Source organism: Chrysochloris asiatica, unplaced genomic scaffold (genome assembly GCF_000296735.1).
Source record: "Chrysochloris asiatica unplaced genomic scaffold, ChrAsi1.0 scaffold00009, whole genome shotgun sequence".
NCBI lineage: Eukaryota > Metazoa > Chordata > Mammalia > Afrosoricida > Chrysochloridae > Chrysochloris > Chrysochloris asiatica.
In genome coordinates, this window is record NW_006408527.1 from 21,531,701 (window position 1) to 21,559,366 (window position 27,666).

General features: G+C 45.8%; 1 protein-coding gene across 1 annotated transcript in view; it reads right to left on the minus strand.

Annotated features, from left to right (window-relative positions):
- LGR6 (leucine-rich repeat containing G protein-coupled receptor 6) overlaps positions 1-27,666 on the minus strand; it is a 147,547-nt gene that overhangs the window by 27,269 nt on the left and 92,612 nt on the right. Inside the window, 2 exon segments of the mRNA XM_006834223.1 lie at positions 14,643-14,714; positions 20,014-20,229. Coding sequence (XP_006834286.1) covers positions 14,643-14,714; positions 20,014-20,229 — 288 coding nt within the window.

Below are 27,666 nucleotides of genomic sequence, written 5' to 3' on the forward strand. Positions count from 1 at the left end.
GTGTTGGAAAAAGTGCAGCCAGAGTGATCCTTGTAGGCCAGGATGGCCGAACTTTGTTTCTCGTACTTCAGACATATTGTCAGGAGGGACCAGTCGCTGGAGAAGGATATCATGTTTGGTAAGGTGGAGGGGTCAGATAAAAAGATGAAGACCCCCCCCCACCCCCGTGAGATGGATTGGCAAAATGACAGCATTAATAGGCTCAAGCGTGGCAACAATTGTGAGGTTGGCCCAGGATCAGTCAGTGTTTCGTGCTGTCATGCATAGGGTTGCTATGAGTTGGTACCGACTCGATGGCACCTAATAACAACAACAGCAACAACAATTACCATGTAACATCCCTGTTGTAAGTATTTAACATATATTAACTCATTGAATTCCCATGTCAACCTTTTAAGGTTGTTGTTGCTGTTAAGTGCTGTCCAGTCAGTTTTGACTCATAGTAACCCTGCATAGGGTTTCCAAGGAATGACTGGTGGGTTTGAACCACTTTCTTGGGAAGTAGTATTAGATCCTCATTTTGCAGATAAGAAACCAAGACTCTGAGAGATGTCACTTGATCAAGTTTCTAAAGCAAGGAATGGAAGAGCTGGTATTGAAGGCCAGGCAGTTGAGCGCCAGACATGAAACAGGAAACTTATTTAGGTTAGGAAGCAATGGATTCAGTTTTGGATCTCCCAATGCCCAACGTGTAGGGGGCTCCTTTGACCTTTGCACCTAGCCACTTCAGGGCAGTGACAAGGCCCCTTGGACTTAAACTCTAACAGGCAGACTCTTGGTGGTACGGATAAGGACTCCCCTGGCCCAAGGTTCAGTCTGATTCCTTTGTTGTAGGGTGGTTTATGATCCCCTAACCTTCACCCTGGTGGTGCTGTGGATTAGACATTGGACTGCTAACTGCAAGGTTGGCAATTGGAACCCACTAACTACTCCTCAGGAGAAAGATGAGACTGTCTGCTCCCATTAAGATTTACAGATTCAGAAATCTTACTCAGGGTCACTGGAGTTGGAATAGATTCTATAGCAGTGGGTTTGCTTTAAGTTTTTGTTGGTGATTTTTTTAGGCTTCAGCTGGAAAATGTACCCACGGCTTTTATAGTCTATTATCTTTAAGAGCTCAGAATCAGCCAGAAGTTCAGGAAGAGTTAATGGTTCTGCCTGCCAGAGCTGGAAGCAGATGGGAAGTGTTGAAGTTAAAGAGAAACCATTCCCAACTCCAGCCAGAGCTCAATCTGGAAGCTGCAGCTGTCCATGGCTAATCCTCCCCTTTATCTGCTCAGCCGTTTCCAGACAAATCCAATCAAAACTGATGTTAAATCCATGCAATTGGTAAAAAAGCTGAGAAGGCAATCCAAGCTCCAATATGCTCAAGGACTCACCCCCCCAATTCTCTCCTTTCCCTTTGGCTGTGCAGAATGGTCAACTCCTGTGATCCCTGGCATATCTCCCTATGGATTCAGAGAACGTAGCTGGTGAGATTTTACCGTATTCTTGGCCAGTCCCTTCTTTTAATTGATTAAAAAATGGACTCAGAGAGAGGAGGTAAATCAACGCAAGTCTCAAAGCCAGGACTCGAATCTAGGCCCCCAGCTCTTAGTTTAACATGCTTTGCACATAAAGCTGGATCCTGGCTAGGCTTCAAATAGCAGGGCTAGGAAAAAAGTTTTAGGGTGGAAAAAGAGGGCAAATGAAGGGGGAGGATCAGGATTCTATGGAAGTTTCTTTGGGTGCTTGTAAGTATATGAAAGCCAAATGATTGTAATTCATTGCTGAGATATCTTCTTGTGCATTATCTGTGTTAGATGAGACAGAGCTCTTGTCCTCTGGGTACTAACAGCATCACCTTGAACAAGTCACTTCACTTTTGTCAGTTTCTAGTTTCTCATCTGTCCATCAAGGCTGTCCATTCCCAAAGGCTGCTCTGTTCATCCAAGTCAGAGTCCAGTACAGAGATGTTCAAGAAACGCCGATTCTTTTTTCCTTTTCTAGTAACTAAACATTAAGCACTAGAAAGGGACCCCTGAGTGATGCAGTTAATGCACTGGGCAGCAAATTAAAAGGTTGGCTGTGTGAATTCATCCAGAGGCACCTAGGAGGAAAGGTCTAGTGATCTACTTCCACCCATCTAAGTGGTCATTAGCTTGCAACCATTGATGAACCCTATGGAAGACAGTTCTACATGAGCATGCATGGGATCACTGAGTCTAATCGCCTCAACAGCAACTACAAGGCCTTGTTGTTGTTAAGTGCTGTTGAATTGACTCTGACTCATAGCAACCCTGTACAGGGTTTCCAAGGAGCAACTAGTGGCTTTGAACTGCCGACCTTGTGGTTTGCAGTCCACTGCTGATCCTACAGGATCCACACCAGGAGTCCAAACTATAGAGGTAGCACACATTTGAACCAGGCCCCTAGCTGATAAAAGTGGTTTGTGCTAAACCACTAGCCTAAAGGAGTCCTGGTATAGGACTGTAGCAAAAGCGCTGGACTGCTAATTGCAAGGTTGACAGTTCAAACCCACCAAGCACTCCTCAGAAACCCTATACAGGGTCTCTATGAGTCAGAACTGACTCCACAACATTTAACAACAATAGCACTAGTCTAAAGTGGGTTGGTAGTTCAAACTCCTCCATCAATGTTGTGAAAGACAGGCCTAGTAGTCTTCCAAAAAGATTGTTAGTATTGTTATTAGGTGCCATTGAGTCTGTTCCAGCTCATATCGACCCCCATGTGTAACAGAATGAAACACTGCCTGGTCCTGCGTCATCCTCACAACTGCTGTTATGTATGAACCCATTGTTGTGGTCAGAAGATTACAGCTAAGACTATTGGTCTAATCTGTAGGACAGCTCCATAGCACAATAGTCTTAGCTGTAATCACCATAAATAGGGGTCAACTCAACAGCAATGGGTTTGCGTGTTTGTTTTGCTTTGTGTTTTTCAGTTTAGACACTAGAACAGACACTCCTATTCATTAGACACTAAAACAGTAGACACACAAGTTGGGTCTATTTCACCGCAATAAAGATGAATATCATTAATTGGGCTTCCACTGACATCTTTATTCTCAAGGCTAATATTTGGGTTTATTACCAGATCACAGATAAGGGAACATGGAGGAATGTGGGTGAGCCCAGCTCTCCAGAATGAAACACAAAACACAGAAAATTTAGATAGATTGTAAACCACTTTTATCTCTTAAAGGCCTGTAACAAGAACGAGCTAGCACAAGGAATACATGTCTTAATTGTTCTTCCCTATTCTAGACAGAATCTCTGTCTTGAATCTGACTCCACGTGCTTGAGGCAGACGGCTTGGTGAGGCAGGAACCAAGAGAAACTTTATGATTAATAGCATTGTTTTACTTTCTAAACAGCCTACATAAAAGGCCACCCATTAATAAATGCAGCAATTAGTAAAATTATCATCAGTTTCTATTGAGAGGCACAGACACACCTTCCTTTTATCCTCCTTCTATATACACTCCCTTCCTTGCCAGAAAGAAAAATATAGTGCTGATTTTAATGGAAGTTGCTTATCCCTGATACTGAGATTGTTGTCCTACCCAAACGAGCCCTCATTGCACAGTGGTTAAAGTGCTTAGCTGCTAACCAAAAGATCAATGGTTTGAATTCACCAGCCGCTCTGCTGGAACAGGATGTGACAGTCTGTTTTCATAAAGATTACAGTCATGGAAACCCTATGGGGCAGTTCTACTCTGCTCTATAGGGCTGTTATGAATCGACACTGACTCAATGCTAGTGAGTTGCTCTTTTTTGCCTCCTAATGAAGCACCTGGAGTGGCGCTGTGGGTTAATGCACTGGACTGCAATGTTGGTTTGATCTGCAAGGTCGGAGGTTCAAGCTCATCCTCTGCTCCTTGGAAACCCTATACAGAGTTGCTAAGAGTCGGAACCGACTTGACGGTACTTAACAATGTTGTTGTTAAGTGCTGTCAACTTGGTTCCAACTCATAGCAACTCTGTATCGGGTTTCACTGCATAGGTTTGAATTGCTGATTTACCCTACAGTACTACACCCAATACTCCACTTGAGACAATGGTGGTGGTGTGCCACCAAGTTGGTTCTGACTCATAACATCCCTGTGTAGGGTTTCCTAGTCTATAAATCTTTATAGGAGTAAAAATCCTTTTCTTTCTCCCTTGGAGTGACTAGTAGATTAGAACTGCTGACCTTGTGGTTAGCAGCCCAGCTTGTAAACAACTACACTACCAGGGCTCCCCACCTGGGACCATAAAAGCCTAGAAATGGAAATGAAGTTAAAAGTAATGCAGTCTAACCTGCCCCCACAGCTTGAATTAGTACTGAGGCTCTGGCTGGATGATGATCCAGTTCCTTCTAGAACTATCTTAATGGTAGGACACTCACTGACGATTCTGGGTGTCCAGTGCTTCTGCTGGACTCACTCCTCTATGGATTTAGTCATCCTTCCTTATCCTGAGCCAAAGTGCCACCTTTATGTCCTTCCTCAATTCTTATCATGTCAACCGGAAGACCCCAAAATAGGTCTAATCTGTCTTCCCAAGACAATCATCATATTCCACCTAAGGCTTCTTGCCAAATGTTTGAATCAAGTTTTACAGATACTTCATATTCTCACTGCCCTCCTTAGGAAAGCCCTAGTCATTCTTCAGATATGATGCCCAGAGCAAAACCAGTCCTCTGAATTGCTCAGGTCACTGTGGGCAGCACTTCTCTCGCCTGGATAGCATAGGTCCATCAATGCAGGGGGTCTCAAGTTCTGGGATACTCATGAGCAGAGTAGAATGCAGCTTGAAGCTCTATCCTAGTGAGCTCAACTCTAAAGTCAGGCTCCTGAGGTTCTGAACCACTGGGCTTGTAGAAGGGTGACCTTGTTCCCAGGGAATACTGAGGGATCTTCCCAGTGGGTTCAGCCATGTCTAAGTCATTTCTCCAGAAAGGACACAGAACATCTGTGCTATCTCTTGGACTGTGAGAAGGACTGACTAGTGGACATTTAATAAATCTCTGGGATTCAGGGAAGAAGTCTGGGCTAGAGTCTTGGATCAACATTAAGTATATATAGATAACTTCTAGAGCTGGGAACAACCTCAGAGATGAGAATAGTTTGATGCTCTCATAACACAGAAGGGAGAAGTGAAGCCCAGAGAAGACAGTACACCAGAGTCATATATTCATTTATGCATTTAGCCAACATTTACTGAGTGCCTCTGGTGTAGCACTCTTCCAGGTGCTGCAAACACAAAAGAGAACAAAACTCATGGTGTTGACATTTGAGATGTGGTAGACAGATAAAAAAGCAAAATTAGTAAGTCAAATAGGATATCAGATAATGCTAAGTGCTATGGAAAAATGTTAAGTAGGAAAGGGAGGTAGAGCTGGGAAGAGGTTGCAAAAGGATGATCAGAAGGATCTTACCTAAAAGGTGACATTTGTGCAAAGTCTTGAAGGACATAGGAAACAAAACAAAAAGACAGGTGGAAAATTGTGTAATGAATTATCTAGGAGAAGGAAACTTCAGGTGCAAAGGTCCTGTGGTAGGAGTATACCCGTGTATTCATGGAGAGCAACGAGGCCATTGTGTCTGGGGTAGACTGAAAAGGGGATGAGTCAGAGAGGTCATAAGTGGCCATATCATCTGAGGCCTTATAAAGTCACTTTGGCTTCCTTCTGGAGTACAATGGGAAGCCACTGAAGGGTCCTGAGCTGAAGAGTTACATGATCCAGCTTGTATTTTGAAGGAGTCACCCTGAATTGTTATGTTGAAAATAGAATGTATGGTGGCAAGGGTTGACAGCAGAGTGACCAGACAGGAAGCCATTACAATAATCCAGGTGATGGAATAATGGCAGATCGGATCAGCATGGGGACAGTGGTGAGGGGAAGAAGTGGTCAGATGCTTGATATATTTTGAAGACAGAACCTACGGAGTTTGTTGACAGCTTGGATGTCGGGTATGAGAGAAAGAGAGTTGTTTTGGACAATTCCTAATTTGAGGCCTAAGCAACTGCAAGGGTAAAGCTACCATCGCTGAGCTGGGTAAGATTTCTGGTGGGCTGGGCTTGCTGTGGGCTGTTTGAACGTCTACTAGGTGTCCATGTAGGCATGTCAACAAGGCCTTTGGATATTTAAGTCTGTAGTTCAGAAGAAAGGTCGAGGCAAGGCTGGAGTCACCAGTGAGTGGAGAATATTGAGGGTCTTCGATCAGGTGAGAGCACAAAAGAAGGGAGTGTGACTAAAAGTTGAGTGGTGTGGTCAGATGGATGCTGGAGAACTTGCACATTCATGTTAAGTTACAAAGAACTCAGGACTTCTGACCAAGACCCTTTAGTCAAAGACAGCAGGGACTAGGTTTTTCTGTTGGTAAATGGTTCTCTAGTGCCTACAATGGGGTCTTGGTGTGGTGTTGTGGGTTAAAGCACTGAACCGCAAGGTCAGTTTGAACCACAGGTCAGCGGTTCACATTCACGAACTTCTCCTTGGAAACTCTACAGAAGGTTGCTATGAGTTAGAACTGAATCAATGGCACTTAACAACAACAACAAGTGTCTACAATTGTGCCTGGCACCTACTGTTGTTGTTGTTGTGTGCCGTTGAGTCGGTTCCGACCCATAGCGACCCTGTACAGGGTTTCCGAGGGTGTAAATCCTTACGGGAGTAGAAAGCCTCATCTTTCTCCCGCCTGGCACCTACTAGAAGCTTAATAAATATTTATGTAATGAGTGAATCTAATGAAACAGAGGGAGCAATAGTCACTGATTCCCACCAGCTCCGCTTTTCTACAGGCATACGAAGGTCAGACAGTCTCTTCTCCAGGACAACTACTGAGGACTTGATGCCAAACTCCCCAGGCCCGTAACCTCCCTTCTCTCTCTATTGCAGGCCAACTGGCTGGGGTGCCTGTAAGGGGCCAAGGGGCGGGGTTCAGAGAGGAAGCGTTGGCCCCATTGCCAGCAGGAGAGGAAGGGGCAGCAGTGACTGGAACAGTGACCTTGGCTACCCCCAGCACCAGGGCAATGGGAAAGAGAATGTTGTGCTGGGAAGAACTATTAATAACTCGTCATGGTCATAGAACGCAAGACAAACTCATTGGGCAGCTCAATTTTCTGCCTGTTAGAAGTCATTAGTGGTTCTGCAGGGGAAGCCAGGAAAGAAAAATAAAAAGAGTTTTATATGGAACAATAAATGCCTCTATAAACCACAAGCCCCCACAAATTTGCAACTAATAAACCCACAAATGTAAGATGATTAAGAACTGGAGAGGAAAGAGTTCCTCGATTCTAATAGGATTAGCCTCAAGAGGCAAGAGGTGGGATGGTCTGATGGCCTGAAACTGAGCAAGAGGCCCAAACCACAGTTCTAATCCTGGCTCTTAATTAGCTGGGTAACTGTGTGTAAGTCATTCACTGTTTCCTCATCTGTAACACAAAAAGACAGGATTCCTACTTTATCTTTCTCAAGAAGTCGTTAGGAGAATAAATGAGATATGAGATGAGACAGTCTTTGAGAAAGAAATATTTTAATTCTCTTCACTGCAGGGGATTATTAATTACCTAGTGATTAATGGGGTGACCAGCATTTGCCTTGATATAAGATGGCATACCAGTAAGATCCACCTAGACTTATGCTACATCCCTGAGTCTGAGACAAGAGGGCCCCGCTAATCCTTGAGAGCCCTGGTTATGGAATCTGCCTGCAGGTTGCTGAATTGAGTTGAATTATGACCCTCCAAAAGATATGTTCAGGTGCTAGTCCCCATACATCTGAATGTGACCTTATTTGGAAAAAAGATCTTTGCAGATGCTATTGAATTTAGAACTTAAGAATGGATCAAACTGCATCAAATGGAACAAATTGCTAAAACCAAACCTACTGTGCCATAGGGTTTCTGAGACTGTAAATCTTTACGGGAGCAGCCTCATCTTTCACCCATGGAACAGCTGGTGGATTTGAACCACTGACCTTGTAGTTAGTAGCCCAATGCTTAGCCCACAGAGCCACCGGGGCTCCTATAGATTAACAGTGTGGGCTCTAAATCCACGGACAATTGTCCTTATAAGAAGAGGAACACAGGACAGTCATAGAGAAGAGGGCATGTGGAGATGGAGACACAGATTGTAGTGATGTGTCTACAAGATAGAGAATGTCTAGGATGGCCAGAAGCCTTCAGGTGAGAGCAGCAGAATGGATTCTCTTTCAGAGCCTCTAAAAGGAACTGACCCTAGAAATGACTTGATTTCAGAATTTTGGCCTCCAAATCTGTGACAGAATAGATTCTGGGATTTTTGTTTTTAATCACCAGATTTGTAGTAATTGGTTACTGTAGCCATAGCAAATTAATCAGTAGCCATACTCTGACTACCTGGGGATTTCCTATCCATCCTACCCATACCACAGAACTCTGTGAAATGACACCTTTGGGTAACACCTGCCAAAAAAGATCCTGACATTTGGGGAGTGGCTCCTAAGCCTCCCACTGTGTCAGAGCCCATCCTTCATCTCACAGTGGAAGATATGGAGGGCCCAACCAGGGAAGTGACTTGGTCAGGGTCCCACAAGTCTGTGTGGAGCTGGCACCAGGCCCAAAGACTCCATACTCTCAGGCCACTACATTCCCTGGTTCCAATTGTAATGCCCAAGCACGTGAGATGTTCACTTAGAGAGGAGACACAGGGTCTATTTCCTGTACTATTCTTATTGTACCAAAAAGGGTTTGGGGTAAGTAGGGGAAGGAATAAGCATATGGATTTTTGCACTCCTGTAATCAAGAAATCAAAGGGCATATTACACTGGGTACATCTGCTGCAAAAGGCCTCTTTGAAGTATTAAAAAGCAAAGATTTCACTTTAAAGATGAAGCTGCCCCTGACTCAAGCCATGGTATTTCCAGTCCTATCATAGGCATGCAAAAGCTGGACAATGAATAAGGAAGATAAAAGAAGAATTGATGCCTTTGGATTATGGTGTTTGTGAAGAATACTGAATATACTGGACTGCCAAAAGAACAAACAAATCTGTCTTGAAGAAGTACAGCCAGAGTGCTCCTGAGGCGCAAGGATGGTGAAACTTTGTCTCACGTAATTTGGACATGCTCTCAGGAAGGACCAGTTCATAGAAAAAGATTTCATACTTGGTAAAGGGTCGGGGGTGGGGGGAAGAGGAAGACCATTAGCAAGATGAAATTGACACAGTGGCTGCAACAATGAGCGCAAACACTGGGCAGCATTCAGTTCTATTGCACTGAGGGTTGCTATGAGTTGGAACCTAATAGCACCAATGCAACCTAATAACAAGACAGAAGAAAAAGAAACGAAAGTTTTCCATCTATTCTTTAAAATTTCTATTAAATGGGAGTATAATTAGGAGGAAGCTAACGCAAATTAAGCAGCTATGGTGTTCCCGGTACTCTGCAAAAGTTACTTCATTTAATGTAATCCTTACAAAAATCCCATGGACTGTAAAATATCTCAGGGATCTTAAGAGGTCAGGTGAACTTGTACCTGTCACCTGGGTGGTGACAGCATCAGGATTTGCATCTAGGTCGAATCTCTGCTGTATCCAAGAACTCTGAATTCAGAAAAAGCCTCCAGTGGAAACCTGCCCAGTTTTCTGTCTCTGGTTAAAGGCTGCCCAGAGGGCCCAGGACTGTGGGTGGCTGGACACTTTCAGAGCCTGGACAGAGCTGGTTGAGAGTGAAACATGTTAGCATCAGTGGTTCCAATGACACAGAGACAGAGGAACATATTCCAGCCGCAGCTGCTGTTGGAGGAAAAATGTTTTGTGGAAACAAATCACTGGGGCATCGTCACCGAGGAGGTTTTGCAAGGAATGCACAACTTTGTATTATAAGACAGAATTCTGTACATGCCTTCCCTGCCTACCTCTCTCCCAGACCCCTGTTTAATGCTGGTCTTCATTTAGACAGGGAGCAAGGGCCAGCAGGCTTCTGTTCTCACGATGCCCCAGAGAGGAAAGACCCGGACAGCACTAGGCTCTAATTGGGTTTGATTTGCTTCAGGAGGTTATAACAAGGCCTGGACACCATCATCTGGGACCCAGCGAGGTGAGGCATGTTATCTCCACCTTGGCCACCAAATTCCCAGATTGAGGGAGTAGGAGTGGGCCCTCAGAATGGAATGGTTAGGGTTCTTTTCTTGTCTTTCTTATTTGTTGGCTTGTTTATTTATCTTGCACAGATTTTATTGTTAGGTAGAGTTGGGGATCTGAGGATCATCTAGTGCAGTTGGAATACCAAGTAGCAGGCTGGGATACCTTTCTGAGGCCTCCAAGCACTGAGCTAGGCTCTTTGAGGCATTCAGGCGGGACCTTACATAAATCACCATTGACCACCATATTCTTATGTCTCTGTCCAGATGCCTGGGAAGTCCTGTAACTGCTCTAACCTTCTGGGAGTAAGTGCCAAATGAAGCAATGTATCAGGAGGCAAGAGGTGTGGGTTCTAGTGACTTTTCATTACTTACAAGCTACAAAGACTTGAGCAATTAACCACAAATCTCTGGATTTGCTCTGATCTGGAAGTGATGATACTTCACACATTCGGGGTTGGCCCATCTCTGATTATGAATGTCCCAACAAGAGGTGGGTTATCCTCTCTGTGGGAGTCAAGAAGAGGTATGGATGCAGGACAGCATTGGTCCTGCCTGCCTCTAGGCAGGAAGAGTGATGATTACATGGGAAAAATGGGTCACAGGGTAGGCTGTTCCCCAGAGGGTGATCGGTTCCCTTTAGGAGTCAAGTTTGTGTCTGTGGGGTCTGCGTGGTGTGCTCTGCACAGCCCCAAACCGTACCCGAATCACTTAGAATTGCCCAGCTCTTTTCAACTAAAGGACTCTCTGGGTGGCACAGATGGTTAATGTGCTCAACTGTTAACCAGAAGTTGCAGGTTCGAGTCTACCCCGAGGTGTCTTGGAAGAAACCCAAATCAAATCTATAGTGTCTGATTACTAGTGATCCTACAGGACAGTAAAACTGCTCCTTAGGGTTTCAGAGGCTGTAAATCTGTACCGGAGCAGACAGCCTCGTCTTCTGTGAATTTAGAATCCAAACTCCTAACCCACGGCACCATCAGGACTCCCTCCTTAGAAGAAAGACCTGCTGATTTACTTTTGAAAGTCAGTCGTTAAAATCCTCATGGAGCATAATTCTACTCTGACCCACATGGGCTCAACATGAATGGGAATCACCTCAACAGCAACCAATCAATGGTACTGGTTCAGAGTAAAAAAGAACATGGTGCATATTTACCTCACTCATGCCTCACTTTCTGAGGAAGCCCATTGTGCAAGTAAGAAAAGCGAGGCTCACAGAGATGAAATTACAGCTCTGGCTGGCCCAGCATGTAGAGCCAGGGTTGGAAGTCAGGCTTATTGTTGTTGTGAAGTGCCATCCAGTTGATTCCAACCCATAGTGACCTGTGTAGAGTTTCCAAGTAGCAGCTGGGGAGCTTGAACCACAGACCTTGCAGTTCAAACGACTTTGCAGTCTGACGCATTAGCCCACAGTGCTACACCAGGACTCCAGATGCCAGGCAGTCTGGTCTAAAAACTGCAGGCGTAACAGTGGTGATGTTGCTGCGGGTGCATTCGCAATGGGTGTCCCTGAGCTGTGCTGGGTGTGGGCTGCCTGCGAGACCTTGAGGTGTGTGCCCATGCCCGTCCCCTCCTCCCCAGGTGGAATGGCTGGGTGCCTGCTCTTGCTCCTGAGAGGAACTTACAGACTGAGCCAAACCACAGCTTGGGCCGCGGGGGTTTGATCTTCTCTCTGCTGAGATGAGAGAGGTCTAAGTGGCAGAGATTTATGGAGCCTGAGGGAGAAATACCCTTCCAGTGAGAAGCTCACATGAAAAGCGCCAGAGTAATAACTGAGGCGGCAAAGCGTGCCAATTATGCAACAATTAAAAGGTTTGACTATTGTTGCTTTCTCCTTTTATTCTCCTAGACACTCCTCCCCGCCTCTCCCCACCAACCCCCTCATCTGGCTGCCCCTGCAGGCTCCTCAGCAAGTGCTCTGGGGGCTAGAGGATAAAGAATGCTCTTTCCCCCTTTTTAAATTGGAGATCAAAAGTTGGAAGGAAATTTTATCCCTTAAGGGTGGGGAAGGAAGGGGTGTTACTGGGGTTGAAGCTTCAGAGGACAGGATTGGGAGAGAGTACAGGCAGGTCCCTAATGCAGTTTATTGGGCTCTAAATCACTGTATACATCATCTCATTTAATCCACCTGCCAACTGTGTAAGACCAGTAATGTTAGTGGTGTAGGAAACTGAGACTCAGAGAGACAAATGACTTGACCAAGGTCACATAGCTGATAGATCTGGCCTTACAGTCCAACCTTATCTCCACAGTGTAGCCTTGGCTTCCCCATCTGTAAAGTGGGCGCAGGCCCTGGGCTCTGTATGACAGAGCCAGGCATTCCCATAGATGAAAGATACAGTGGGCGCTGAGCGGCGAGACTGCTCTGTAATTAAGCCAGCACCAGCTGAGCCAAACGCCCTGTACAGCAATCCAGCAGCTAATTGAGAAAGAATTAGGCAGCGTGCCCCAAAAGTGAAGAAACAGCTGCTGGTTGGCTTTTTAGAGTTGCCAACCCACAACCAGTACGTGTGCCCCCTCCCCCATGCAATTTCCCAGCAAAGCTAACAGCCCCCACACTTCAGGCCAATAGCATTGGACTCCTTCCTATTCTAGGATGTCTGGAGAGAGAGGAGCAGCTATGGCCCTGGGACTTTGAAGGTATGACCATCCCTTACATCTGTGGTTATGTGCCGGGGAGTTGGAACTGTCCAACTCATAGCGACCCTGTACAGGGTTTCCAAGGCTGTAAATCTTTACAGAAGTACAAAGCCTCATCTTTCTCCTGCAAAACAGCTGGTAGTTTCGAACTGCTGACCTTAAGGTTCGCAGCCCGATTCATAACCACTATGCTACCAGAGCTCCCTTATATCTAGGGTCTCCTAAACACCTAGAACAAAGATGTTACTATTGTTAGATGCTGTTAAGTCAATTCCAACTCATAGTGACTCCATGTGACAGAACAGAACTGCTCCATAGAGTTTCCTAGGCTATAATCATTATGGGAGCTGGTCACCAGGTCCTTCTCCCAACCTTTTGGTTAACAGTTGAGTGGTCAACTGTTAACTGTACCACCACAGCATGGCTTGCACAATTCACATTTCACCAGAAGGCTGAGGAGAACAAGACTTTACACTAGGAACTGTCATGCATGTTTTCTCATCTGCTCTTTCCCAAGCCATGCCAACTCCCTGGACATCTGTCTTCTTGCATTTTGGCTGAGAGGGCTGGACTGTTCATTTTTAACCTCAGTATTTAAGAGAGCAAGAGAGGGTAGCAGAGAGTCCTAGGCACCCCAAGAGCAGGGAGAGTTTCCACCTTCCCTGACTCTGGGCTGGGGCCACTTTCTCCAGCACTCAGTTAGCTGAAGGCTGGGGAAGCTGAGAGAGTGAGTTCTTGCTGCCATTCTCTAGGGAATAACTAAGCCCCTGGGTATCCCGCCCACAGGAAAGAGGAGTGGAGCCCTGGCCTTGTCCTCCCCATTCCCTTTCCCTCCACAACCACAAATGCAGACAACTGTGGCCTCGTGGGACAGTCTTGGCCAAATGGTTTCCCCAGCATGTTGCTTCCTTGGGTCACAGCTTGTCTTCTAGCATTCTCTTGTTTGCTGCTTTGGATCCTTGAAAACCCCTCACCTCAGGAACAATGTACTGGTGTATTGGGGTACAAGACGTGGGAATGTGTGGGGTAGGCAGCAAGGGCTTGGGACAAGAGGAACTGTGACCATCCCCTCAACATCAAAAACCCATCCCCAAACTCAGTGTCTCAGATGTGGTGACTAGGGGTCCTCCTCCCAGCACTGCACCAGGTGGTCATGGCAGCCAGCTCCCTCGTGGGAGCCGAAGGACCCCAGCTGGCATGGCCACACTTGGGAGAGCCCAGCCAGTTGTTTGCTTAAGTGGGGCCCACTCAGCCCACTCTGCGGGGACTGGCAGGAATCCAGAGGAAATGATGGGAGGGTTTGGGCGCATTCTGACCTTTGCTGAATTCCAGGATGATGATGTGTGAATAATATGGCTTTTTAAGAGTCAACAGCTTGGGTGCTTTTTATAGTTCGGCTGGAGCGCTGAATGGGTCATCTCCCCATTAATCATTTGGCTAGTTAGATCAATTGGCAAGCAATCTGGCATTATTCCAAGGTATTACTCTCTCTTCTGTCAGCAGCCATCCTTAAACGGACGTCAAAACTGCCATCAAGTCAGTTCCAGCCCCACCCCCAGCCTTATAATCCCCAGGCTTAATATCCTGATTCCTTTAGCTTCTCCTTGCAGTTCCCACTTCTGTCCAAACTTTTCATGATTTTGGTGGTCTCTGCCAGCAGGGACCCCAAGTTCCCACTCCTTGATCTCCCAGAGGGCACATTCCACCCTCCTGAAGGAGGAAGGAATTCATTCTCAGGACATTCCGTGAAGGTGCCAGGAAAGGGCATGTGGGTGAGCAGGCTCACAGCCAGAGCCCAGCATCCCAGTCCTGTTACACCCACACCCTCACCCTGGGACTCCAGGCTCTTGTCACCAGGCAGGACAGAGCTCAACCACAACCCCATACTCACAGTGTCTCCAGATTGTGCAGCCCCTCAAAGCTGTGGGTCCCCAGATGCTGGATGTGGTTGTTATGAAGATGCCTGTGTGGGAAGGAAAGACACGTCAGAAGGGTGTCCACAGCACTGGAGTGCCCTGGATGGAAAAGCAGACTAGTGGCTTGAGTAGGAACGTGGAGGCAGCAGAATAGACGGAATGCCCCCAGTGGTCCAGCCCTTTGTCTCTAGGGGCAAACTGACAAGTCTGACTTCTGACTGTCAACACCTATAAAGCAAGCGGCACCATTAGACTTCCTACTCCAAACCAAACCCAACCCACTGCCATCGAGTCAATTTCCATTCATATCAACCCTATATAAGGTTTCCAAAACTGTAAATTTTGGTGAGCAGACAGCCTCCCTCATCTTTGTCCCGCAGAGAGACTGGTGAGTTTGAACCGCCGACCTTGAGGTTAACAGCCTAACCCACAGCACTGTATTGAAGGAAAAGATCAAAGCAAGCTTCCATTGAGCTCTAGGAAAAAGGCCTGATGTCAGAGGGGCTCAAGTCCGAGGCTTCTCCTACAACCCTGCTCCCCAGGACACAACCTGCCTGACTCACTGGCCAGACGTGCTTATAGGAGCCAACAGTAAACCGCTACAGACAACATATAATTAAAGCCCAAGATTTATGTTATAGCTTAGAAAATAGAGAGGGGAGGCAGGAAAGGTTCTGTGGAGTAAAGAGTCTAGAGCAGGGCCATCTACAGAGGGAAGGGCATCCCAGGCCTTGCCACAGTGAGAACAAAGGTGGGGAGGTGGGCTGAACACAGAGGGCCTATGCAGGATGGTAAAGGGCTCAGCTAGAGGAGGTAGGGGTGGGGAGATAGAGGATCAGTTTGGGAGAGATTTCCAAGTAAGAGTGAAGTGAAAATAAAGTGACAGATTTTTCTTTGCCCATTTCCTAACGAAATAAGAAAATTAATAAATAAAACAGCTAAAAACTAGATCCCACCCCAGTCCAAATAGCACAAGTAGTCACAGAACAAGAAAAAGGACATAGACTAATATAATATTCTGCAAAAACTGGTAGCTAAGAAAAAATTCTGGGACTTCTAATCCAACATTTCTCTCTGGAAGCTGAACTGGCAAGAAAACAAAATCACGAGAACTCTCCCTAAAACTTTCAAATCTGTGGGCATTACTATTATTTATTATTATTATATCTCTGGCTGTCAAAAAGAACAGGTGAAATGGGAACTTAAAATGAAGGCTCCAGGCTACTCACTGAATCGGAGAAGCATTTGAAGACCAAGTTGGCAACTCCCCAACAAGATGGAGTGAACTCAAATTTAACATTTTTCAGCAGGAGAACTAAGCCCAGGTAGTCTCTAGCAAATACTAGATTTTTCCTCAGAGGCATATGCCTGCTACTCTTACTGCTCCATCAGGCTATATAAAAGTAGGTGGAACCTAATTTTCCCACAAACCACAGAGTGGAGGGGAGAACAAACTTGTACCATCTAGAACAACTTGTTAGAGCCATTCAATCACAAGCCAGGGGGGGAAATATGCAATTCTGCAAACATAAAATGGGGGTTCAGAGAGAACAGCGAAGAGACTGTGTGATGCTCCATGCCTAGTAGAAAATAAAACTAATGAATGAGCAATGGAAGGAAATGTATTATAATTGCCTCCTGCTTTAAAACAATCTAATAAAACAATCATTTAAAAATGAAAGCAACTAAGAAAACAAATTAGGGACTAAAACTATACTATTAAAAAAACACACACAAAAAACTAGTCAGAGTAGGCACTGCTGAAAATGGACTTGATATCAAGGAGAAAGCTTCAGATAATCATGGTGAATGTGGCTGAATAAGACAAAAAGATTAAAGTAGATGCAGAAGACATAAAGAGGATTCAATACAAGAGTGATGTTTCTAAAGAAAAGAATCCAAAAACAAGACAGAAGATATATTCAAAGGCATAAAAAAAAATTCTTTAAAATGAAGTAAGAATGTAATCTGTAGCTCAAAAGCATTGTTTTAGGAAAATGCAGAACATTTTATACTGGGACATGCTCTGCTTAAACTATTGAAGTTTAAGGATCAAAAAATATATATATGTATATTCAGGCAAAAAAAAAAAAGGAAACTATTTATAAGATAAAAATATTCAGGCAGGACTCCAAAATTAATCAGGCAGACATTGACTAACATAGATGGGTAGGGTTGGGATTCTTGGGATTAACACTCCTATCTGTTTTCCTATCCTTGTCCACCTGCCTATCAAGGCCCAACAGGAGAGACAGACCCCTGCCCTCAGAGAGCTTCTGATCTGATAGAGAAAACAGTCCCTGCATCCCAGGAATAATCTAGCTACTCTTGTTATTGTTAACTACTGTCAAGTTTGCCCCCAATTCATGAGGACCACATGCACAATGTAACAAAACACTGCCTAGCCCTGTGCCATCCCCATGATTGGTTGCGGCTAGGACTGCTGTGATTGGTCAGGTGGCCACTGGCTGATTTTCAGAGGTAAGTCCCAGGCCTTTCTTTTTAGTCCATGTTAGTCTAGCATCATAGCACAGGCCTCTGCTGACAGACAGTGGCGGCTTCCTATGAAGTGAACTGACTGGTGTCTCATATGGAAGGTGAGAATTCTTCCACTGAACCACCACTGCCCTCATTGCTCCCCTTAACAGGATGTTTTCTTTTTCCCATTTCTTTCACACTTATATCTCAATTGACCCCAAACTCTATTATTTCTCCTGCTTCCTGTTAAACTTCTATCTCCATTTTCTACTCCCCTAGAACTGACTCCACAGCACTTCATAACAACAGTATCCCTCCCCCACTATCTGTGAACTAGACCATCCCAGTTTTCTAAACATCTCCAGCTCCAGACCTCTGATTCTCTCCTCCAAACAGCCCAGGTACCCTGGACACCTAGTAGCTCAACCTGGAAAAAGGTGTTGAGCTTACAGTCTAGATGAAGTGACAAGATTTATGCATGTGAAACCACTTCTGTCCAATGAAATGCTACCTTGTGGTCCTGTCAGAGATACAGTAGCAGTGGGAAGGGGCTCCAAGATGTCAGAGCAGGGTTTGTGTTAAAGCGAAGCCCCTTCTCCTCCACCCCACCTGGCTGTATACACCTCTAGGCAGGCCTCTGTCCATACCCTTGGGTTTCAACAAAGTTCTTTCTTGTTTCCTTTCCATTCATGCTCAGTGTTCCATGTCTATGTCCTGGGCCTACTTAAAGCTCATCCTCTAGTCCCTAGACAGCTTTCTCCAGGCCCTTCTCCCCCGTCACAAGTTATCACCTACTAGAAGCACCTCTTTCCTCTTGAAGACAAGTGAAGAACAAAGGGATCCCACTCCTTTCCTGGGCACCAATTTTCCTCCTTCAGCTTTGCTCTTGCACCCACCAGGTTTTCTTCATAAATCCCTTGCCCCCACTTATGCTCACTTGCACGCCTCACCTCTCACGGACCTGCAGCAAGCCAGTTCTCTGCTCTTACCCAAACCTGGAGTCACCCTGGACTTCCCTTCTCCTTTGTATTCCTTTTTCTGGAAACCTCTAAATATGATCAGTTCTTCCTTCCAAATGTCCCTCACAGCTCTGCCTTCCATGCCTTCACCATACTAGACTTTGGTGTGCAAAGTCCCTTAATTCTTGGCTCTCCTGTCTACGGCCTCTCTCTGTTCTCATCTGTCCTACAAATTACTAGCCTTCTTAAAACACTCCTTCTTCTCCTGCTTTAAAACCATCAAGCTCCCCAGCAAACAAAAGTCACACTCCTTGCCCTGATGCTGCAAGTCCCCAAACTCATCTTTCCAGACTCTGCTTCTCCCATACTACACAAGAGGACTCTGCTCCAACTGGACTGAACTATTCATTGATGACCAAACACCCCTGGATTCCTTCTTAATGTCCTTATTGATACCTGCTTGGAATAGTCTCACTTTCCTCTTCTCTTGTCCAACTCTTTACCATCTTTCCTGTCCCTGGACCTACTCCATGCAGCCTTCCCTATCACCTTGCCCACAGTTGCTTTAGCTCCTCAGAACTGCTATGTTATTGTTCATCTGTACTTGTTACCGTCTATCTTAGTGTAAGTTACATCATTAGCTATCTTTTCCATTATTTATCCTGCTAGCTCAACTAGATGGTCAGCCCAGTGAGGGTAATGCCTACTTCTTTTATTTCTTTAGGTCTTCAGTACTTTCACATACAGACTCAATCAATGTTGCTGCTGCTCATTTGTCTGGGGTCCCAATGTGAAACTCTCAGTCTTTCTAATAGACTGTCTCCATTCTCTGAGACTTGATCTCATTCTCTCATGTAGTCCCAGCAGCAACACCTAAGCTGGAAGCAACCATCTTGCTCTGTTTACCTGCTACAAATACACCATGGACTCCCAGGGAGGCCTCAGGTATGAACATCTGGGTAGAATCCAGAAGGGCCTTCATCTTGGCTTTCCAGTCTCCCAAGACAAAGAATTAGACAAATTGATATCTGCCTTTCCATCTTTCAAATGGAACTAAGCATCATCCTGACTTGGAAAATCACACCAGAGCAGTCACGAACACACATGTTCCTGAACCATGTTCCTGCAGCAATTAGTGTGTAACCCCAAGTAATTACACATGACCTTCAGAGCCCTTAGTAATTACCCTATGAACTTACCGATCACTTGTGGCAATTAGCTGGGAGCTAATTTGCACTCTAAAGTTCTCATTGGAAAAGCAGAATTCACCCCAGTCCCCAATTCCTGCCAGGGATACTATCTTCCAGGTAATTATCCTGACTGGGCTTTGCCATGTAATTACAAGTGATGGCTTTTCTCCACTTCTTCAGGTCTGGGGAATGAGATTAATTTACTCCATCTCTATGCCAAAGCATAAGACTGTATAATGTGACTCTCAAATATAATGGAAAAGTTTTGGAGGTGGGGAAAGGATAAGAAATTATTAACATAGCCAATTAGCATTGCAAAGTTATTTTATTTTCATAGCAAACAATAATAGCTTAATTTCTATTGTCTGGTTATGATACTCTTGCCATTTAGTTAATCTTAGCTCACTTCTATGGCTCTGCAAGGTTGGCGGTTCAAGCTCACCAGCTGCTCCTCAGAAACCCTGCACAGGTTCGCTATGGGTTGGAACCGACTTGATGGCACTTCACAACAACAACAACAACAATGTCATCTGGCTTCATGATAACCCTATGGAGTCAGCAAGAGATGAGCATCCTTGTTTTACTAAAGGGAAACTGAGGCCACAAGTTTAGGAAGGCACAAATATGAATAAAGCTAGCTGAGTTTCCAACCCAACTCTGAAGTACACATGCAGCTCCCAAAAGGGCCGGCTGGGGCTGTGGGGCAGAGCAGCACTCACAGTACCACAAGGCTGGTGAGGTTCTGGAAGGCGTAGTCTGGGATGTGGCTGATGTGGTTGAGGGCCAGGGTCATGGCTTGCAGGGCAGGGAGGTTGTTGAGGGCTCTGATGGGGATCTCGGTGAGCGCATTGTCATCCAGCCATAGGTGGCGGAGGGAAGACAGCCCCTCAAAGCTCCTCTCTGGAACCAAGGAGATGAGGTTGGCATCTAGGCGCCTGGTGGAAGAGAGGAGGGAGAGGGATCAATGAAGGGCAAGATGCAGGCTAAGCGTGGGGCTTCACAGTTCTGGGACCAAAGCTGCTTCATTTATCCTGTATCCTGTGTGTTCAATTTCACACTCAACTTCCTGCAATCCTTCCATCTTGGTCCTTTATGTCATATTTTCCTACTTATGACCTCAGCCCTTCCTCTTAGACTTGAGGTTGAGTCCCTCTTTGGATAAGCAGGTAAGCAGTATCTATGCCATAAGTTCCCTGCTTTAGGTTTGACATTATTCTATCCAACCCCGCCTACTTCAAAGCTATACAATGGATGTGTTTCACCACTGACTCCTCCCTCTAGACTTAGCCAAATAGAGTGCTGCCCCCAGAGATGCAAACCACTCTCTGCCAAACTTCAGGGGAGTACCCTGGTACCCAGTATTCCCCTAAAGGACTCAGCAGTTTGATGGGCTTCTTGTTCAGTTAATGTGCCTATGTGGTACAGCTGAAGTCCTTGGCATGCTACTTCTCAGTACAGGTAAAGAGATGATGAATGTTCTTGACTGTATACAACCAGAGACCTTAGTAACACAAAAACTTCTATCATGACTCTTAGCAGCTCTTGGCAGTCCAGCAGAACAAGGAGACTGCCCATCATAACTTTTTACAGGTGTGCCCAAGCCATGAAGTCCTTTCAGTATGCTACCATTTTCTGCCTCCTATTTGGAGTCCTGGTGTGGTGCTGTGGGTTAATGCACCAGACTGCAAAGTCATTTGAACTGCAAGGTCGGCAGTTCAAGCTCACCAGCTACTCCTCAGAAACCCTATACAGAGTTGCTATGGCTCAGAATCGACTGGACGGCACTTGACAACAACAATTCTGGAACTTGGGTTGTAGGTTCATCATCCTGTGCAACTGGTCCAGGGGCCCTGACAAGGTGGCCAGTGGCCATGCGTCTACACCTGAGCTTCACATTCTGGAGGGAGGCTTTGCAATGAGCCATGGCTCTCAGAAACATGGCACCTAAGCTTTGGAAACCCCAGTCCTCATCCAAAAAGACCGCAAGTTCCATAATCCTAAACCCAAAGGAAAGTTAACGAGACCAGGGCTGGGAGTAGAGGAGAGCACTGTGACTGTCATTCACCCAATCATTCATTCAAATAGCACAGATCCTGGTATGGCACTGCAGTTAATGTGCTAGACTGCAGGGTTTGTTTGAACAGCAAGGTCGGTGGTTCAAGCTCACCAGGTGCTCCTCGGAAACCCTATACAGGGTCACTATGAGTTGGAACCGACTCGAAGGCATTTAACAACGACAACTTGTAGATAGTCCAACAATGCTTCTTTCCTAAGTCATATTACCAGTGTCCTCACTGCCAAAAGTCTCAGGGACCCCTGAGAACATCCTCAACTCACTGACAAGGGGCTCTGGGTAAGTGAGAACAAACTGATGGAGACATCTCTTGGAATCTGTAATTAAAAAAGACCTCCCACACATATCAAACCTGACCTGGTGGGTCAGCACCCTTCAGTTGGTGCCCTCTGTGGACAAGGCTTGTCATCTCAGACATGGTTCCCTAATCTTCCAGAACCTAGAAGATGGTAACTATCCACACAGGAAACCAAAATGCTGTCTGGCCTACAGTGGCCTCTGTGACTTTTGCGCCACCAGACACCTCAGCTGGTCATAGGCATGATGTTCTTATGTCATTCCCTTTCACCCTCTTTTCACCTGACCCAGAGAAGGCAGAGCTGCCCTGCCTGGGTCCTGGCTTGGAAGCCATATGCCTGAATTGGTGAAGCAGAGCCCTGAATGAATGAGCCTCCTGTTGGAATCTCACCTCTTTGTGCAGGTTGAGCGCCCATTTAACGAGAGCATGACTACTGTGTTTTAAGAGCATTATATGTATCAGCTCATTTAATTGTCACAATAACCTGTAAGGGTGACGCCTTTCAAATGATAAAAATGAGATACCGCAAGGTTAAATTAACTTATTCAATGTCATATATTTAATAAATGGCAGAGCTGGGATTCAAACTCAGATTGTCTGGCTTTAAAGCATACATCCTTAACCATTAATCTATATCACAGTCATGATGTTGATGTGCCTTGCAATTGCTACACCAACCTGGAATGCTTTCAGAATATTCTACTCTACCCCATCAGCAGCCTCTGACACTCACACACCTACCTGGGCACTCTAATTAGCAGAACTGGGGCTACATTTTCCAGCTTGACCCACCCTGGCCTCATCATCCCACCCCACTGGGGCATCAGAGCATGAGTTGGAACTGACTTGACAGCAGTGGGGTTTATGTGGCCCATAGACCATTGTCTCAGCATCACCTGGGAGCTTGTTAGAAATACAGCATCTTAAATATCATCCCAGACCTGCTGAATGTGAATCTGAGTTTTAGCTTGCGCCCCAGGTGATTCATGGTTTCATAAGTAGATTAATGTTTCTGAGGACTTAGTCAGATCTGGTCTTTTAGAATCTTGGATACCCTGGCCTAATGGAAGGAAGCCTGGATAAGGAGATAAAGGACCATCTCCTCTTGTGGTTAGGGTGCAGATGGCTCTGGGACACCTTGTTCTTAGGTGTGATCACCAATTTTACCAGGTTCAGGACTCCACCTCATCCTCCTGAATGTACTACAAAATGAGTGAATGAATGCCCTCCAAATCTTTGCCTCTAAGTCCCAAATTGAGAGCCTGACCAAGCATACAAGCGAGCTAGAGAAGACCTGCCAAGGCAGCCCCTTCTCCTAGCTTTCTTACTCCAACAGCCTATCCTACATGGCGAGGGCTCTCACACTCACCTCTTCCCCCATCCATAGATGCCTACCCAGCAGATGCATAGATTCTCCTCCTGACCATGAGGAGGACTTCTCAGTGGAGACAGCATCTCAGTCCCAACCTTCCCTGAAGTGATAGACAGATGCTTAAGCCCTAAGTACCACTTAGGACCACACACTTTGCGATGACCTTAAGGGAAGGTGGGATTTGGACAAGGAGAGATGAGTGGTGAGGTATCGTGAATATCATCTCCTGTTCAGAGGCAGAATAATGCAAGGCTGGCGTGGATACGGTAGGAGGGCACATATTTCATACATCCTTAGGCGATCAAATCGACAAGGTCCAGCAATGTACCAGATGTGGGGCTGGGCCTAGCTTATCTGATAGGGCTGGGTTTTGCTTTCTGGTAACTCTCTACTGAAAGGGTGAATTAATAGACCCAGGAAGTCTGATTCTCCAAGGTTGGGGGTGCCCCCTTTCTTTCTGACATCCTAGGCTGGGAGCAACGTTTTAGTGACAACCCTGCCACTAATAATAATTCCTACTTCCACTCATTGAGCCCTTATCATATGCTAGGTACAGTGCCTAGTTCAAGTGTGTGACTTGTGTCCTCCCAAGAATGCCATGAGGTAGCTCTGATACTCCCCATTTACAGAGAGTAAGCCATCCAAGGACACACAGCTAGCAAGCCAGAGTGGGATTCAAACCCAGGTTGTCTGACCCCCAAATCCATGTGCCTAAAACCATTGCATGATGGTGGTATGGCAGGGAGGGGAGCAGAGACCCTGCTCACTTACTTGAGAGGTTGCAAAATCAGGGCAGAGGCTGTGAATGAGCTAAGAAATGGACTTCTTATACTGGCCCCAAAAAGGTGATATGAGGCAGATATGAAGCAGGGTAGGTACAGGACAAGGGGACAAACAATCTTTTATTCTCTGAATGCTGCCCCTTACACACGTATGAACCTATGATTCCAAACATACATGTACATGTGCACACAGGTAACCTTGTGCTACCGAGTCTGTTCTAACTCATAGAGACCCTGTGTACAGCAGAATGAAACACTGCCCAGACCTGTGCCCTCCTCACAATCATTGCTATGTGTGAGTCCATTGGTGCAGCCACTGTGTCAATCCATCCCATTGGAGGCCTTCCTCTTTGTTTTATCAAGCATAATGTCCTTCTCCAGGGACTATTCCCACCTGATAACATGCCCACAGTATGTGAGACGAAGTCTCAGGTAATCATGTTGTTGTTGATAAGTGCCACTGAGTTGATTCCAACTCATGGTGACCCTGTAATAGGTTTTCAAGGATCAGCTTGGTAGGTTTGAACCACTGGCCTTGCAGATAGCAGTCTAGTGCTTATCCTAAGTGCCACATCAGGACCTCATGTTGTTGCTGTTGCTAAATGCTGTTGAGTCAGTTCCAATTCACAGCGACCCTGTATAAGGTTTCTTTGTGCTGACTTTGTGGTTAGAAGTTCAGTGCTTATCCTACAGTGTCAAATCAGGACCCCATGTTGTTGTCAAGTGCTGTTGAATCAGTTTCTGATTCATAGCAACTCTATGATGTTCCCAAGGAGCAACTGGTATGTTTGAACCACCAACCTTGTGGTTAACTTCAGTGCTTATCCTATAGCCCCACAGGAGTAGGACCCTTATCCCCAATTCATCATTTTCTGGGTGTTGTGCCACCCAACGGCTGGGAACCTGGGAAAAGCACTTCTACCAGGCTGTTCCATACCTGATCCTGGCTTCAGACAGGGTCTCCCTTTCTCAGTCCTAACAGGGGGACTGGAATCCCACCAGCCACTCCTTAGAAAGCCTACAAAGGGTCACTAGGAGCCAGAACTGACACGACAGCACTTAACAACAACAACAAGGGCAGAACTGAACTGAACAGATCTGCAGGCCTCCTGCTCTGTCAGAGTTGCTCACAGATCATGTGGCATGGTGTGGTAGAGCAGAGGAGGGTCCACAGTGCTGCTCTGGACACTTAGAGGCATGCTGAAAGAGGAAATCCAACAAAAGACAAATGAAGAAAGTGGAATGAGCACATGGGAGGAATCAGTCAGGTCTGCATGTGTGTTTGCAGTGGGCAGGAGCCAAAGCAGACAGCAGGCTGAGCAAGGAGTCCAGGAGTACCACTAAGACCTGGGGTGGGGGGCTCAGGGAGACACATATCCAGAGGAGTGTGGGTAGATTTAGAAGGTAAAAAACATGGGTTGCCAAGTTAAATCTGGATTTCAGATATATGATGAATCATTTCTTATTATAAGTAAATCCCATACAATACTTGCATTTTAGCTGGCAACTCGAACCCAGGGGTTCCTGTGAGCCTTGAAAGAGGCGTTGTTAGGCATCACTCAGTCAATTTTGACTCATAGTGACCCCATGTGACAGAGCAGAACTGCCCCATAGGGTTCTCTAGGTGGTTATTTTTACAGAGAAGCCCTGGTTTCATAGTGGCTGAGCACTACAAATGCCTATGGTTTGAACCAATGAGCCACCCCACGGAAGAAAGATGTGGCAGTCTGCTTCCATAAATATTTTACAGACTTGGAAACCCTCTGGGGCAGTTCTGTTCTGTCCTATAGGGTCACTACGAGTTGGAATCAACTTGACAGTAATGGATTTGTTTGTTTGTTGTTGTTGATTTTTGGTAATCTGTATAGGAACAGATCACCAAGTCTTTCTCCTTCAGAGCAACTGGCTAGATTCAACCTTCAACCTTTTGGTTTGCAGTCAAATGCTTAACCTTTGTGTCACTAGGGCTTCCTATGAAAGGGGTCTGAATTTTGGAATCAGACATTTGGATTAGTCGGCTCAATTGTATAGTACGTTTAAGTCCACCCAGAGGCTCTTCAGAAGAAAAGCCTGGTAATCTAATTCCAAAATAATCAACCATTAAAAACTCTGTGGAGCACAATCCTACCCTGACTCAAAGAGAGTTACTATGAATCGAACTTGACTTTGTAGCAACTGGCCTGGTTTTTTTTATAGCTTGAGTACCTGCTTTCCCCAGAGATTGTCTTCAGGTTAAATGTGGACAAAATCCACGGCCCAGAGCCTGCCTCCCAGCACTTCCTCTCTTTTCATACTAAGGAGAAGGTCATCAGAGGGGCCCTGAAAACCCAGGGGAGGAAGTGGGCACTGTAGGTCCTTCTGGTGGGTTTGGCTATCAGAACCAAAGAACTCCATGGAATTATACTCCTCAAGGAGCCCAGAGTAGAACAGTTTCTACTACCCCTCCACCCCCACACACACACTTCTGGTGGGACACCTCCTCAGGAAACCCTGAGCCTGAGGTCCAGCCTGAGGTTTGCAGGAAAGTCCCTCCTTCTTTCTCCCCACTCAACCCCTGACAGAATGGAGGCATTCTCTGAAGATGCCCCACAACACCCATCCCCTTGGGAAAGGATTCGGTGTCCCCTGGGAGCCCACTTCCCTGGGGGTAGGTGAGCCTTGAGCACCCCTGCCAACCACCAGCAGAATCCACCATTTTGAACTAAAAGATCTTTTGAGTAGTTTCCCCGTCCCCATCTGCAGGTGGGAAAGCCAATCCAGATGATTTTGGGTTTGGCAGGAAGAAGAGAGCAATTATACCAATTAAGCTCTGGAATAAAACCAACAACCCCCAACAGCCCTTCTCTTTCTCCCACGTGGGCCTGGGCTCCTTGAGTGATTTCTGATTATAATTCTTACCTGCGGTAATAGGACAGATTAGCAGGGACCTCTCAGGCCAGTTGAGGCTTGTTTGGGCTCTGAGTAAACAGTTTACCCTTGCTAGAGCCAAGCTGCTCCTCTTCCTCCCCAAGCCTAGGGCTGAGACTAAGACAGGGAAGGAGGCAGGAGGTTTGGGGTCCCTTCCCTCCCTGTCCTAGAGGCACCTGGTCTGACAGTTACCTGGCCATAGGGAGATGGAGAGGATCAGTACCACTTAACTAAACTGAGATGAGGATGTAGCAGGAAGTAAGCTGTAGCAGGGAGTCCTGGTGTGGTTCTGTAGGATATACACTGAATTACTAGCAACAAAGTTGACAGTTCAAATCTACCAGCTGCTCTTTGGAAACCCGATATAAGGTTGCTATGAGTCAGAAGTGACTCTTTTTTTATTAAATGTTTTTATTTTTGATTGAGTGAAAGTTTACAGGGCACATCATCAGCTTCACATTCAACCATTCATATAGCTTGTTTCATTACATTGACCATTATCCCCTCCATATATCATAGGTCAACAGTGTTTCTCTCTATCCTCTTTAGCATTTTTTGGGGGGGGGGTCGGGGGGAACTTGCCTTTTTGGAATTTACAGAACTGACTCTTAACAACAATTAACAACAAAGCTGCAGCACAGTGGATTTAGGTTATAGAGCAAGAAGATGTTCACTGAAGGCAACCTAGAAGGACAATCGTGTGACGTTAAATCACACTAGAGTAGGTCTTGAAAGAATCTGCCCCCTTCACTTATTTTATATTAGGAAGCCTAAAGCCCAGAACTCGAGTCCTGGTGTGGCACAGCAGGCTAATGTGCTGGACTGCAAACCAGCTGCTCCTCAAAAACCCTATACATAGGTCAGAACCAACTCGATGGCACTTAACAACAGCATAGTGACTCATAGTGACCCCAGAAATTTGAAGAGAAATGCCCAAAG